We start from the raw sequence: 15810 nt of genomic DNA on the forward strand, positions 1-15810 counted from the left end.
GGTATTCATAATCAGATCTTATTTCAAGACCGTCTTAGGCTGAGTTTCCACTGAGCGCGTCACGCGTCGCGTCGTCACAAGTTAACCAATCAAAACATCCCATTTCATTACATTCTTGTGACGGGATCGAAATGGGATGTTTTGATTGGTTCAACTCGGACGACGCGACGCGTGACGCGCTCAGTGAAAACTCAGCCTTATTGATAAAAAAAACTGCAGATATTGGGTGCGTTCAGCCGATACTCTGCTAGCCTAGCGCACTAAGCAGCGAGCGCTTTGCTACCATTTGCTACGGAAAAATTTGGCGCTCGCAAAGCGCTCGCAAAGCGCTCGCTGCTTACGTGCGCTAGGCTAGCGGAGTATCGGCTGAACGCACCCATTGGCTGCGTTTTGCCGAACCTCTGCTTAGCTCATAGAGATATAAGAATAGAGTGCGCAAGCGAGCTGAAAAGGCGATAGAGGAATAGAAAGAGAACGCTGCATATGGGCCCCTGCTGTCTTTGTCTATGCGCGCATGTGCAGTGATGTGCAGGTCATGAAAGATTGTACATACCTCGGTATTCTCGGTTTTATTTCGTTCTATCTCTATGTCGTTTTTAGCTAACCTTCTTATTTAAGCAAAAACATTTTAAAATGACAAAGAAATGCTTGATATGTAAAACAGAAGCATCTCCTAATTCCAATTGTAGTTTTCACACGTAAGTACATATTAATATCTCTAACCTCAAAATTTAATTAATTTTTAATGGACAATAGCAAAACTGTATACTTTTATAAATATTTAATAATGTGCATTTGATATTATATTGTTTGTAGTAAAATTTTTATTTTTTTATTTTTTTATATTTTATTTTTTTGTGTTAAATAATAAGACTGATTTAAAAGATTTAATTTTTGTGTTAAAAAAATTTAATTTTTGTGTTTAAAAAATTTAATTTTTGTGTTAAATAATAAAAGACTGAATAGAATTCTATTCTATTCTATGATTAACATTGTATGAACAACATGTAATAAATTTTGTTTTATTATTATATATATTGAGTATATTTATATACAATTCCATATTCAATTCCAATACTTTGCTGTAATAATTTGGTAATTTTGGGAATTATTATTTAAGGATATATTTTCAAAGGGGTTCAAGGGGTTAGAACATAAATGCGTTATTATAGGTTATATCTCTACATGCGTTATAGGCTGCATTCCGATATTCACCGTCAGCAACTTTCGGTACTGAAAATCTATAGTATACGTAACATAAAATATAGATTTGCAGTATTGACGTGAATATCGGAATGCAGCCATAGACACTGAGCAGCGCAAAGACGCATGCGTGCATAGACAAAGACAGCAGGGGCCCATATGCAGCGTTCTCTTTCTATTCCTATATCGCAGTCTCTTACGTGCGAGCATATGACTCGCGCACTCTATTCTTATATCTCTATGGCTTAGCTAAGCGCAAAGTAGCACGTGAATGTAATTGGTTGGATCCAAAGGTAAGAACCAATCACATTCACGTGCTAATTTGCGCTTAGCTAAGCAGAGATTCGTCAAAACGCAGCCATTACTTAATTAATTAACCCCCTTCCCATTAAAATAATCGGAATTTGGATGACGTAACCACGGCCTCTGCCACAGCCAGCGTGCGTGGCACTGCGTGGCCAACTATTGTTGACCACGTCGGTCGCATGGATTGGCTGTTAAAAAGCACCCTTGCGTTTTCTCAAAGTAACTCCCTAGTTCTCGTCCAATTAAAGCTTCACGAAATGACACTTCACGTGAATTGGTATTGTTGATGTTATTTTTTTTTTTATCCTTCCCCGAGTCAGATAGTCAGATGGTATGATAGAAGGGGATCTTCGGGGAGTTTGGGGTTCTCCCGCGGAGCATTTCGTCAGACTGCGTCAGACAATGAAATTGGAGTAGTTGGAGTAGTTGGACGGTCGTCGTTGATCGAGGATCGAGCATGTGTTGTGATTTTTAATTGCTTTCTAATTAAGTTCGGAATTGTTGATCTTCCTGGCTTCCTGGAAACGATTCAGCGCCGCGCGACAACGTGGTCGGTAAGGATTCAGAATATTGAGAGAAAATTTTGAAGAAGATCGTGAAAAAGTTTTGACCGCCCGGCAGTCTGATTTAACTGTAATTTCGCCGGCAGTCGATCCCAATTCTCGCCCACCGAGTACCCGATATGTTTCTACCCAACCGCGGAATTGGTTGCGTCAGATATTTTAGTTAATTAAAACACGTTCGCGACACGTTGCCGCAACGGATAAATAAAGTGTTCGACGTACGCGCTTTTCGCTTAGATTTAGTATTTTCGAATAGATCTTTGTATTTCAATTTTTTTTCCTATCATGATGTATTATCATTTTCGAGAAAAGCAAAACTGTTATAAATGTATAACAGGACGAAAATCCGTTAGGGACTTCTGCTAGACGGGAACACGGTATCCAGCTGTCTATGCGAATAGACATGGGATCTGTTTTCTATCTGTAGAATAAACATATATGTCTGTTTTCCGTTGCTGAACTGGCTGCGCCAGTTCAGAGTTCATCTTTTTTTCTCCACATTGGAAGGGAAAAGATAAACTCTGCAGCCAGTTCAGCAATAGAAAACAGAACCCGTAGTACTCGCTGTGGATTAATCAGACGATTCGTCGTTTGACAGTTAAAGAGCATATAGATCGTTGGTATGAAATATATTAAATATGTTGATCTATCTTTCAAATATTATTAACTGCTCATTTGAATGTGTCTCTTTTCAGCCATTCTACAGTTTAACATCAGCGATTGATTTGTACAAAACAATGGAGGCGAAATTTACTCCAGAAAATGAGAAGACTGGGTTTACACCGAGAGCATATCAAATAGATCTGTATGAAAGGGCAACGAGAAATAACACGATACTATACCTGCCAACTGGCGCGGGCAAGACATACATAGCTGTTATGCTCTTGAAACATCTAAGCGGTGATGTGCGCAGGTACGTAACTCTTCATGAAAATGTTTCTCTTTCTGGTCTGATCTGACAGTTTTTTTTTTTTTTTTCCAATTGTCACAACAATCGAACAACACAGCGCACCTGTGTTGATAATAGGCGATTTTTGATGATTGTTTGGTATGGTTTGGTACATATACCAAAGTTGCTATCCGTGGCTGCTATTGGTTCTGGTGCAGTTTGGTACCCTTTGGTTGCTTATACCAGAGTCACGCCAAAAATTGCCTAATGTGTATACACTGGTTTCAAAAGGTTGTTTTGTTTTTTTTTTACATTTAGACCTTATCGGGAAGGTGGAAAACGTAGTATATTCGTTGTAAACACAGTAGCACTGGTAGTGCAACAAGCGGATTATATAAGTAGGCACACGGGCCTAAAATGTAAAGGTTACAGCGGAGACATGAAGGTGAGTGCTGATAGATTTAAGTCACTCGAGAGTCGGCTGATGGAGGACACGCACACGATCTGAGTGCACAGGTTACGTGCTTTCTCTTATGTGCGTGTCTCCCACCAGCCGACTCTCAGTGCTGGTCTACAACCTTGCTTTAAAGGGTATTTAAGCTCTAAGCCGTAAGAAATTGATCAATCACAGTCGAATATTCTCCTCAAATTTCAGTGTGATTGGTCAATTTCTTACGACTTAGAGCTTAAATATAAATCCTTTAAAGCAAGGTTGTAGACCAGCACTCAAGTAGCTTACCCAGCAAACACAGAATACACCGAGTGCGCAATTTGATAGCAAATTGTCGCCAAGATGGCATCAAATTCGGAATTTGATGCCATCTTGGCGACAGCTATCAAATTGCGCACTCGGTGTATTCTGTGTTCGCTGGGTAGGGCTTAAAACTATCAGCACTGAATTACAGGTGGACTTTTGGCAGGAGCAACAATGGTCGGCCGAAATAGAAGAACACGAGGTAATAATTTGCGGTATCAATTTACTCTGATTTTATTTTGAAATAATTGATGGGTAACGACTCTGTATGATCCAGGTTTTGGTAATGACGTCGCAAATCTTTCTGGATATCCTCGGGCACGGACGCATGAAGTTAGATAGAGTAAACTTAATCATATTTGACGAGTGCCACAGAGCTGTATCTAATCATCCAATGAGACTAATTATGCAACGATTTGAAGATTGCTCTAAGGAAAAGCATCCACGTATCTTAGCTATGTCGGCAACATTACTGAACGCCAATGTAAAAGCAGATAAAATTGAATCTACGATTAAGGTAAAGATTCCCAGTCCATCATCTTATCGCTCAGTAATCTTTAATTATGATCTTTAGGCATTTTAAAATCATTCACATCCTTTACAGGCTTTAGAAATAACATTCCATGCAAAGATAGCAACTGTAGGTTCAACAGATTGTATCCAAGGATATTGTACAAACCCGAAAGAAAATATCGTCAAATACACAAAATGTATAATTCCACAGATAACTTTAATGAAAAAGATAACTTGTATTATAGAAACAACTTCAGAAATTCTAGAAAATGTAAAGATTGAATTCGATGAAATATATAATGAATCCAGCGTGAAAATGCGGCCTAAATCTAAATCTTCCAAGTTAGAAGCTATTTTGAAAGACATAGAAACCACTACATTACTTACCGGTAATTGATTCACTTATATACATGTACTAGGACGTACATGTGAATCTCAATCTTTCTGATCTTTATGTTTATTATTGAATTTTTAATAAACATTTAACATATATAAGATATTATCATTTTTGTTATAGGCATATATGGTGGAAATAAGTCCGCTTTGTTACATTTAATCCAGCTAGAGAGTTTAAGGAAATACTGCAGCGACCAAGTATGAGTTAAAATTATGATTAAAATATTTTTTTTTAAGTGTTCCACAATATTTACTTTTATTTTTAACGACTTATTGGTTCTATTTTAGACGACAGAGATTCTTCTGGATTATCTAATTACTCAAGTAATACTAATAAGGAAACTGTTTGATAACGAGATGAAAGATCTCACAGAATTAGAACGATTGTACAAGTTGGTATAAAGTATTAAAAAATTAGTGAAGTTTATTGTGCAAACTATAATAATTTATATTGACTGATGTTACAATAATATAATTTCAGATTTTCATCCGACCAAGTCCTTAAATTACTTGAGATATTGTTGGATAATGATAAATTGAACAAACAAAAGTTCTGCTGCATTATTTTTGTCAAGGAAAGATTTATGACACAAGTGATATATCATATATTAAAAGTAAATTTCTTTATGAGCTGTTTATCAATAATTGATTAGCAATAGTACAAATTAATAATTGCTTTTAAAAACGCTGTTTTTTCACCTATAAATTAGTATCAGTAATCATAAATATAAATTTAATTATTTAATAAACTCGGAAAAAAAGTATACATTTAATTTTTAATATTAGAAATATATATTATTTTAGACATTATCTGCGCACGATAAGCAATACAGTTTCCTTTCGCCCGATTACGTACTTGGATTTCAGAATAATCCTTACAAACATAGTAGAGAAGTTTCATGTATTGCGAAATGGAATAAGGAAGTGTTGCAAAGGTAATCTTTCATTTTTTGCATATTTGTTTTCTTACGGATGTAAGTCGATAAATTCAGTCAGCTTGGTATAATAATAATTAAATTTAAAAATGCATTGTGTTACAGCTTTAAAAGAGGTACGACAAATTGCATTGTAGCGACCGATGTTGTTGATGAAGGTATCGATATACCAACTTGCACATTGATAATACGATATGATATGCCAATGGATTTTAGAGCATATGTTCAAAGTAAGGGTCGGGCACGCCACAATTCGAGTAATTATGTAATCTTAATGCCGAAAGTGGATTGCGGTTTTCTTCAGAGATATTATGAGTACAAAAAAACAGAGTTGCAATTGAAAGGGGTAAGCAATCCGATATGATAACAGATAAATCACTACTAAGGCTCATACATTGATGATGAAAAAAGATCGTACGATCATAGGATCAAAAATTCTTTTTTTTTTTCAAGTCATAACTATTATTAGCTGATATTAGAATAATAAGCACGATGCATGCATGGATATGCAAAGAAATTAGGTGCATTAATCGTTATTTTAAAACGAGAAAAAGAACAATATTCTTGCAAATATCTCAAAACTTTAGCTTATAAAACTCTTGCAAAAAAGTTCATAACTAAGAAAAAATGCGTTTTTGAATCTATGATCACAAGATCATTTTCATCCTCAAGATATTGCAGTTAGAATATCCTGCCAAAGTTCGAAAATCTATTTCAGTGATAATTTAATATTTAATAAAGAAATATATATGGTGCAAATATATATATAATGCAATAATATAATAAACAGTTTGTCTAAATAAAAAGACAAAGTACATTGAAATACAATGGCAAACATAATATGATTGTCTTTGTATTGTTAGATTTTGGTGGGACAAACCGAACAGCGTACGCTACCTACTCAAAACGATATTATAAACGATCTGTATACTGATTGTGAGATCCCGCCGTATACAGTGAAACGTAATGGTGTTGTGGAAAGTTGCCTAACAGAAATGGGTGCGATTAGCTTGATAAATATGTATTGCACTGCTCTACTGAAATCTAAATTTATTTGTCTGGTTCCGGTTTGGAAATTGTATGAAAAGGATAGTCTTCGGGCGAAATTGTTTCAAGTATTATACATATTCTTTACTATTTAATCCTCATAATTCATCAACAGTGTTTATCTATTGTATAAACTCGGCAGGTTTCTCTCAAATTACCAAACTTATCACCACTAAAAGTTGAAATTTATGGTGATTTTAAGGAAAGTATAGATAGTGCTAAACGATCCGCTGCTATGAAAAGTTGCATAAGATTGCACGAACTAGGTGCATTGAACGACAAGCTATTACCTGCAACCGACGATGAAATCACACAAAATTTGGATTACTTGTTCCCAAATTGGATAGATGAAGACAATTATCAATCTGGCACATATAAAAGAAAGCGAGAACATAAATTAGAAGCAAGTATACTATATATGTGTCAAATAAGATTTATATACATTTATATAGAGCTGTTACTTATAAAAATGCTTTTGCAGCATCCGCTTGCGTTTTATGGTGCGTATCCACAGCCTTTTCAGCCATTGTATCTTCATATTCTTGATTGTACCTCTACGTATCCTGTGACGGGCTATGATAATAGACGTGTAGTTTTTTATAATTTGCTTAATGACAAGAATGGCTTTGGTATTCTTTCCACAAAGAGTTTGCCAAAGGTAGAAGCATTTACTAACATTTTAGTTTTCGCAGAACTAGTTTAAATTGCTAGTCACGTTAATCAAATTTTTCTCATGTTTGTCAGATACCCTCGTTTCCGATTTTCATGAAGGATGGTAAATTAAATGTCGATGTAAAATCCAATCCCACAACGATAATGTTGAGCGAAAGTGATATCCAATTGCTTAAGAGATTTCATTTCTTATTGTTCAATGATATTATTCCTGTGATTAAAAGCTTTATGATTTTCGATAACGATGATCTTGAAAATTCCTTCTTAATTGTTCCATGTAAGTATGTGTGTGATTATGTTATAACTTACATTTATATTGTAATATAATTTAGCGCTATTGTATTTTATATAAATTTATTGTCTACAGCTCCATGTTCAATGTGTATATATCAATACTTAATAAGAAGATATTAAATTTTTTTTTTCTGCTGTTTCAGTGAATGATACGCAGGAGATAAATTGGAACGCTGTTGAAACGTATCAACATATAGAACGAATTATGCCGGATAAGCCTTTTCATTTTAAGACTAGCGATTACGAGTTAGCACTGGTTACCCCAACGTATAGAGGATCAGCAGTCTATGTAGTTACGCGAGTGTGTGATGATCTCACACCTGAATCATGTTTTCCCAATGAGGATTTTGAGACATTCACGCATTATTATAAAGAAAAACATGGACTGACTATAGAAAATCTGCAGCAATCTATGTTGGAGGTGAAACCAATACCAATCAAAATTAACTACATAAAACCGAGGTGCGGTATACTACAGTCGCCAGAATCACGTTTATGGTATCTATATAATTCAACTAATTTGTGTAATTTGCAGAAAATTGCCCGAAGGTCCGGTGAAATATAAGAAAACGGACGACACACTGGAAGATCTTCAGGAACATCTAATTCCTGAACTGTGTTGGAGGATAAATTTCCCGGCTGTATATTGGTTAAAAGCGACCACGTTGCCTTCTATTCTTCACAGAATTTGTCAATTCTTAATCGCGGAAGACTTGAGAGTAACTATTGCAAGAGAGACTGAATTAGGTACGATGACATTAAAGAAATTACCTCCCTTAGAAATAGAGGAAGATGTCGCTAAATTGAATGAAGAGGATTATAGTAATGGATTGGAATTGACGGATGATTCGATTGAGAAAACGCAATTGGATCAAACGTATTCAGATTTAAATATGTTCGAATTAGGTACGTAGTACTTGACTGTTGTTTCCGCACACATACATATTATTTATATCTATATTTATTATGTAATTTAAAAAAAAAAGGTTGATAGTGTCATCGTGATTCTTTCTATTTCTAATATTTGTATTCATATGGGATTTATTTTCATAAACTCGCAACGCCGGCTACAAAAACAGATTGTAACCCCTTCTTGAGGGACCAGGAACCTCGTGATTTATATCGCGATATAGACCAAATTCAAATGATCGATATTCAGTATTATAATCAGTTTATGTCTAACTCAAACTATAATGAAGATGACAGCGTCAAGGTAAGCAGGATATAGCGGTATGTGTCATGATTATCATATGTGTTTTTGAAATGATCATTTCATTTATGTGTAGAAAAATACGAATAAAAGTGTCGGTCACTACATAGAAAGGTCAATGATATCAGCACCATCGTTAAATGTTCTTGCGTCCTCTGATAGACAGTCTCCCTCACAAGGTCCTAATTCAACAGAAATCATGCATGTAAGTGGAAGCTTATTTCTCATGTGTCGCATGTCACGAATAATAATTACATAAATAATAATTACATTCATTTAATTTTAGGCGCTGACCACCAAACTGGGCCTAGATATGTTCAATCTAGAGCGGTTGGAAACTTTAGGTGATTCCTATCTAAAGTTCATTGTATCGCTGTTTTTATATCAAAAATTCCCAACGTTCAGCGAAGGTCAATTGACGGCGGTGAAGGGAAAGATTATTGGCAATCGGAATCTCTATTATTGCGGCAGTAAAAAGGGTATTCCCGGTCGTATAAAGAACGATGCGTTTGTGCCCACGAGCAATTTTATCCCGCCCGCGTTCACGGTGCTGCGGCCATTGCAAACGATATTACTGAAGGAATCAGTGGCACCAAATGTATTGTACGAATTTCAAATACCGGAATTCGAGAGGTACACCGGATACATAAGCGAAGATACAAAATTTGTGATGCAGCAGACGGTGATAAACTGGGATAAGGGGGATAAGCAAACGGGTGTCGAACATTATCTCGGTGTACAAATCTTATCCGATAAAACCGTGGCGGATTCGGTAGAAGCGTTGATTGGCGTTTATCTCAGAGTAAGTTTGCAGTTATAACATTACGGTCTTGAACTTAGATGAGAATGTATTAAACGTTACTAGCATTTATTATGTTAAATGTTATATTACGACACTAAAAAATATTCTTTTGCATTAGAGTAACGGTATAAAAGGCGCCGCAAAACTGCTCAAATGGTTCGGTATACTGCCTGATATTGACAATAGGATTGAGATTGACAAATTACTGGATAATAATCCACCTGATCCTGTAATTGGTAGTGGCGATCCGAACCACCACATGCCGTGGGCTGATACTATAGAAGCCAAGTTTGGCTATAAATTTAAGAATCGAGCATTTCTGTTACAGGTAATTTGTTAAAAGTGATTGCCGTGCGAATATATTGTGTGTGTGTGTGTGTATACGTTTATTTAATTATCCATCTTATACTGTAGTTTATGCAGATTTTCCTGTATACAGATATATTTACAGTATAAAGGTCAATCGCATAAACATAAGCATAAGAGAATTGCGTGGTCCATATGCATGTGCATAAGGAAATAGACCACGCCGTTTCTTTATGCATATGGTTATGCACCTATGCAAGTTTGTCTGAATAGATCTTAATACAAAATATATAATACAAAATCACAACTATCTAAATCATGTTTCAGGCATTCACGCATCCATCCTATACACCGAATGCAATAACCGAGTGTTATCAAAGATTAGAATTTCTCGGAGATGCTATTCTTGGTAAATATAAAATATCGACGAGTATACACGCAGTAAAATTATAACACAGTATCATATATGAATGATATAATAATCACGAATAATGCATATAAAGAATGAAAGATTATTAATATATTTTCTAATTTTTTTAAAATAAATCGCAACGATTAACAAACTGTATCTTCTTGATAATTCCAGATTTTTTGATAACGTGTCACATTTACGAAAATTGTGGAAATTTAAGTCCTGGTGATCTTACCGATCTGAGATCTGCGCTCGTCAATAACATAACGTTCGCCTGCTTGGCAGTGCGGTATGGTTTGCATACCGCTTTATTGGCCTACGCTCCCATGTTGCACGAAATGATTGATCGTTTTGTGAAGTTCCAAGAGGAACGAGACTATGCAATTAATGACGAGGTACGCGAACGATACAAATTTTATAGCAAGTGTAATAAGTGATATACATCTTCTTCTTTTTCTTTATAATACAGCTGTTATGCGTGCTGATCGAAGAAGACGAGTGTAATCTGACAGAATATATTGACGTTCCAAAGACTCTCGGAGATTTATTCGAATCTTTAATCGGTGCTATTTATCTTGACAGTGGCAAAAGTCTTACAAAAGTCTGGGAAATTATCCATTCTCTTATGCACAAAGAGATCGGTAATATATATAACTAAATAAATATAATCTTATATATATCTGCTTTATCTAATCTAATTAAATGAAGAACTTATAATTAAGTAAAGCACAAATTAAAAAAAAAATAAAAAGTTGTCATTTTTCTTTAACTTTATATTACGTACTGTCGTTTTTTAATTAAAATTTTAATGTTTGTTTTATAGATGAATTTAGCAAAAATATTCCTAAACAGCCGGTACGAGTAATACATGAAAATACAGATATACGTCCTAAGTTCCTGTAAGTATGATTACACACGTACATTAATTCTCTCTTTCATTTGTGTAGATACATAAAACGCACTTTTGATTGCAGAGAAGCGACATTGATTAAAGGCACTGGCATGGTTATGATACCTTTGAAGATCACTATCGGTGGTAAGGAGAAACTCTTCCATGGTTTCGGTGTTAATAAGAAACAGGCTAAATGCGCAGCCGCAAAACAAGCATTAAAAAGACTGCAACTCGAAAAATAAGTTCTTCTAGAGATTAATTGTTTTATATAACATTGTTTACGTGCATGTTTATGAATATGTAGAGATTAATGAACATCGAAACTGTTATTATTTCGTAAGTTCTATAAATACAATAAGACTTCGATGCTTGACTGCAAGTGTCCGGGTTATAACTGATACATCAGATTGATGCAAAAAGTCCATAGTTTTGGATAAAAACATCAAAGCTAATTTGTGAAAGTTATATATATTTTATGTCCAATTTTTGGACATAAAATGATTAATTGTATTGATTTTTAACTTCTCTGTTAAATTTATAGATATTAATGTTTCTGCAGCTCGTTAAATTCCATTTTTATACACATAGGGTGAGTTCCAAAATGTGCTGAGACACCTATATTAAAAATATATAGTATAAACTTATCTTTTTTCAATATGAAGGGCAAGGAAACAGGATGTTTGTGTTAAATTCTTTTTCTTTCTGCGTCAATCCGATGATAGATACAAGATCCGATATAAATTTAGGTAAATGTTGTACATATGTCAAGGTCAAGGTCATCGGAGGTCAGGCCCTAATTGTAAACATTTACCTAAATTTATTTTATAGTTAATATTGGTATATTTAATATATTAAATTTCCAATCAATATAATTTTTTAAATTGTCTTTAGAAATTTTACTCTAGTTTCTACATTTTTTAATTAAATATGCGAAAACACATTAGCTCCAGTACACATGCAGTATTTCCAAAATAAACAACATAGTATTTCTTCCATAATAATAAGAGTTGCATACCTGATATATAAAGTTTATATTTATATGATTTTTGTATACATGTTGATTACTTTTGTAGAACAAGCCAGCAATGTGATAAGTCGGTTCTAATTGTATGTCAATATAATAGTTTCATGCATGTCTTTCCCATACAAGTTATATATTTGTCGAACTGAAAGATTTGTATTTACAAATATTTCGATGTGTTACAATACGTTATGTAATTGCTACATTAATAAAAGATGAAAAAAATTAGTATATTATTAATTTTCAGTTTTCCTCTTTTTCAAGAAGGGTCGCTCAAAGACTTGCTTCATCCCCGCCGCTTGATTATTGTGGAATTTGAGATTTTGAGCGGTCTCCGATATCCAAGGTGAATCGAACTGCGTCGTGTCCTGATCCACCAAGTGAGTGTATTTGGTTCTGCCGCTGCGTCCGAAATTCTTTACTTGCATGACTTTCGGTAGAATCGTCTTGTCGAAATGGTCCTCTAAAGTCGCGCCAGAGAAGTCACGCTTGAATATAGTATCGTCCTTGTCCAAGTAGAATGCGCCACGATGATAGTATTTCTGCAGGAACTTGTACTTTCCTTTGGCCGCCTTATTGGTGATTGTCTTAGGGTTTAGTCGCGCCTCCTGCCTTCGTTCCTCTTCAGTCATATTGCGGATACGCTCGATCTCCAAACGTTCCTTCTCGAGCTGCTCCCTCTCCTCGCGATCTCGTTTAATTCTTTTAAGCTCGCGCAGCTTCCAAGCTTCGTATTCCACTTCGTCGTTCTCGTCGTCCGTGCAAACATCGTTCAACTTGCTCTCGTGCTCGGTATTACCTTTATTGCCCATCTGTGTCTCTTTCCGTATCGTTTCTTCTACCATTCTCAGAGTTTGCCTCTTTCGTTCCTCGACCGCTTTCTTGGCCTCGACTTCTGCTTGCTTCTGCCGCATTGCCTCTTTTTCCTTCTCCATCACCGTTATCCTGTCCTTCTTGCGCACGTACACAGGTTTTAACCGCGGTCCAGTCTCCTCCTCAGAGTCTGTGTACTCCTCCTCTTCCGAGCTCTCCTCCGAGGTCTCGCCCGACCTTTCCTCCTCCTCGCCCTGTATCAATTCCTCCTCCGTCTCCTTCCTGGACAGCACTCGCTGCTTCAGGGCCTCCCGTCGTTTCTCTATCTCGGAATCCGACAGTTCCTCATCCTCGGACGAGTCAGAACTCTCTAACTTGATCCTCTCTCGCGTTCTTTCTAGCTCGATCTCGATAAGCTCGGGCTCGTGAATGTGTCTGTGTCTTTCCGCTTGCACCTCGGCCGACGCCTCCTTTTGCTGCCGTGTCAACCTTCGCAGACGCGGATCATCCTCGTCCCTACTCTTCGTGTGCAAATGTGAGGCAACGTCCGCGACGGTCTCGTTGTCGTCGTAACCCTTGTGCACGCGCCTTTCAAGGAAGTCCTCATCTTCTGATTCCTCATCCGAACTTACTGCTGCATAATCTGGCCGCTTACCGGAAACGTAACGATGTACCTTCACCTTCTTCATAGACAATTCTCCTACAAACATGAAACAGTTATTTAGAAATTCTGATATGCGAAGGAATTTTAAATAACGTTGCATATCATACATATAAAAATAAAAATGAATCAAATTTTCTTAAAATAAAATAGAAACAAAGACATTTCTTGTAAAAAAAAGGTGAGTATCTTCTGCACCAATTACAGACAAAAATTGCCTTATATTTCCAAATATTTCACTATAAATATCATGTCTGTTACCACTGCTGTACTTAATTATGCAAACGTATATAATCTATGAATCTCTTAACAACTTTATCATAGACATTATAAAATTAAGATAAAAGATAAGCATAAGTATTTATCAGACGTGGTAAACAAAGTTATCAATGGGCGCATTCAGCAGCTCAGTGAGCGCTTAGTGATTATTTAATATGATTGTAGTTTATGCAGTTATACTTTAATCCAACGAAGAACTGAAGGCAAGAACTAATTATATTAAAGAATCACCGAGCTCTCACCAAGCTGCTTTATCCACTGAATGCATCCATTTATATTATTCTTTGTAAACACCTCTCCAATGCTGAAGACCACTTATGATAAATCACGTGGTTGTCAGTACATCGTTTTTATTTTCGTATTCATTTATAAAATTCGCTGAAGTTTCTCAGGTAAAGGCAGAAAAATTTTAATACCCTTAAACGCGAATATGTTAACACTTTCACTGCCAAATGGAATAAAAACAAATTACGTCTTTAGGCCAAGACTGTTTTTTGACCAGTCGCTTTAGTAATATTTTATTGTCGGTTCTTACAGCTGTGTAGTTAGGTTCTGGTGTATCGTAAATAATGCACGTGTGACAGTGAGAGAGTGTTAATTAATTAAAATCTTTACTTCACTTTGGCAAACGTAAACTAACCTTTGTCATTCTTCACGGGCACAGCACCCGCCGTGCTTTGTATCCCCATCGGTGCGGGTGCTAAGGAATTGTTCGTCACAAAATAGTCCATCATCATCTTGACGCCGTATCAAGATCACGCAGTGTTAGAGCGAGATATTAAAAAAATTAATAAAATTTCATCTCAGTCCTCACTCGCGATAATCTTGACAACACCGTTGGCAATAAAAACAAGAAGTGACGAGTGCTGACGACTGACGACGAGTGCTCAGTGCTCACGGAAATACACGAGAACACAAAACGAACACGATCGCTTCGAATCCGCGACCTACAGAGACCGACATAACCTATAGTCGGAAAAAGAAGGTCGCGTTATTATCGACGATTGACAAGATTGAGAATCCACGTTATCGACTTTGTTATCTTCGTCGACTTTCGATTAATCGTTTCCACGTTGAAAAATTCGCAAAACAAACTCGGATTTAAACGCTGTATATATATATTATATATAATATCGCGCAGCAATATTACGCGCTGTATGCTACCATTCTCGCATTATTTCCGCAACTTCTCTCCTCGCTCCACTTATAATGATAATAATTAAAAAAATTTTCCAAGAATTGAGACCGCGAAGATTTTCCGAAGAAACGCGCCATGAAGCCATGAAGCAGTCCTCGCATAATTATACCTGTCCCGACCGTTTGCGCAAAGGTGAGTCGCCTCAATTATGACTTACGACAGCTACAATGAAGATGCGTGACGGTTTCGATGTTTACTCCACGTAATTAATTTTCAGAACGCAGCGGCGACAGCACGTTGGCGCGAAACACCAGGATTGTTAAATTTCAAGCTTACATATCTATACATATGGATTTTATTTACATGTTGGTTTACGTTATGTTTACGCGAATCTTTTTGATGTAGACGATAAGCATTGTAAATTATTATAAATTAACTGATTGATTAATTAAGTTGATTTTTTTGAACTGTGTATTTTTAATCTTAAAAAATAAAAAATTATTTTAAATTAGATGCAAAAGAAAAAGATAAGTTAGATAAAATGAGAAAGTCAAGAGCCAAATTCGAGCAAATAAAGGTTGTTATACTTATATGCATGGACTCTTAAAATTCGCGTATTTATATAATTTATTCATTGGTGATGAAGAATACACACCCCAAAAGGGTCAAAACATCTCCACTTGTTTCATTGATCTTTGGGCAAT

General features: G+C 35.9%; 2 protein-coding genes across 2 annotated transcripts; one reads left to right on the forward strand and one right to left on the reverse strand.

The window, feature by feature from the left end:
* Window positions 1-1821: 1821 nt before the first annotated feature.
* LOC112454169 (endoribonuclease Dicer) lies at window positions 1822-12020 on the forward strand. The gene is made up of 26 exons (XM_025015407.1): window positions 1822-2063; window positions 2768-2985; window positions 3280-3406; window positions 3867-3917; window positions 3993-4232; window positions 4320-4617; window positions 4746-4822; window positions 4913-5016; window positions 5106-5238; window positions 5429-5559; window positions 5665-5905; window positions 6423-6674; window positions 6749-7009; window positions 7088-7264; window positions 7351-7555; window positions 7716-8034; window positions 8108-8478; window positions 8652-8785; window positions 8859-8987; window positions 9069-9584; window positions 9703-9912; window positions 10218-10299; window positions 10477-10697; window positions 10772-10943; window positions 11126-11201; window positions 11277-12020. Exons 2-26 carry the CDS (start codon window positions 2810-2812, stop codon window positions 11434-11436), a joined length of 4863 nt encoding a protein of 1620 aa, XP_024871175.1. The 5' UTR covers window positions 1822-2063; window positions 2768-2809; the 3' UTR covers window positions 11437-12020.
* Window positions 12021-12208: 188 nt separating this feature from the next.
* Window positions 12209-14815, reverse strand: LOC112454170 (microfibrillar-associated protein 1). The gene is made up of 2 exons (XM_025015408.1): window positions 14609-14815; window positions 12209-13728 (listed from the first exon to the last, which is right to left on the reverse strand). Exons 1-2 carry the CDS (start codon window positions 14703-14705, stop codon window positions 12452-12454), a joined length of 1374 nt encoding a protein of 457 aa, XP_024871176.1. The 5' UTR covers window positions 14706-14815; the 3' UTR covers window positions 12209-12451.
* Window positions 14816-15810: the final 995 nt, after the last annotated feature.

This window comes from Temnothorax curvispinosus, unplaced genomic scaffold (genome assembly GCF_003070985.1).
Source record: "Temnothorax curvispinosus isolate PA1 unplaced genomic scaffold, ASM307098v1 QBEX01004860.1, whole genome shotgun sequence".
Taxonomy (NCBI): Eukaryota; Metazoa; Arthropoda; class Insecta; order Hymenoptera; family Formicidae; genus Temnothorax; species Temnothorax curvispinosus.

What these genes read in the sequence shown, in the direction of transcription:
- LOC112454169 (XM_025015407.1), top strand. Translation starts at nt 2,810, where the DNA reads ATGGAGGCGAAATTTACTCCAGAAAATGAGAAGACTGGGTTTACACCG. An exon ending in AACCACTACATTACTTACCG is followed by an intron (nt 4,618 to 4,745) that starts GTAATTGATTCA and finishes TTTTTGTTATAG; the next exon opens with GCATATATGGTGGAAATAAG. An exon ending in TTTAAATATGTTCGAATTAG is followed by an intron (nt 8,479 to 8,651) that starts GTACGTAGTACT and finishes CTACAAAAACAG; the next exon opens with ATTGTAACCCCTTCTTGAGG.
- LOC112454170 (XM_025015408.1), bottom strand. Translation starts at nt 14,705, where the DNA reads ATGATGATGGACTATTTTGTGACGAACAATTCCTTAGCACCCGCACCG. An exon ending in GCCCGTGAAGAATGACAAAG is followed by an intron (nt 13,729 to 14,608) that starts GTTAGTTTACGT and finishes TCATGTTTGTAG; the next exon opens with GAGAATTGTCTATGAAGAAG.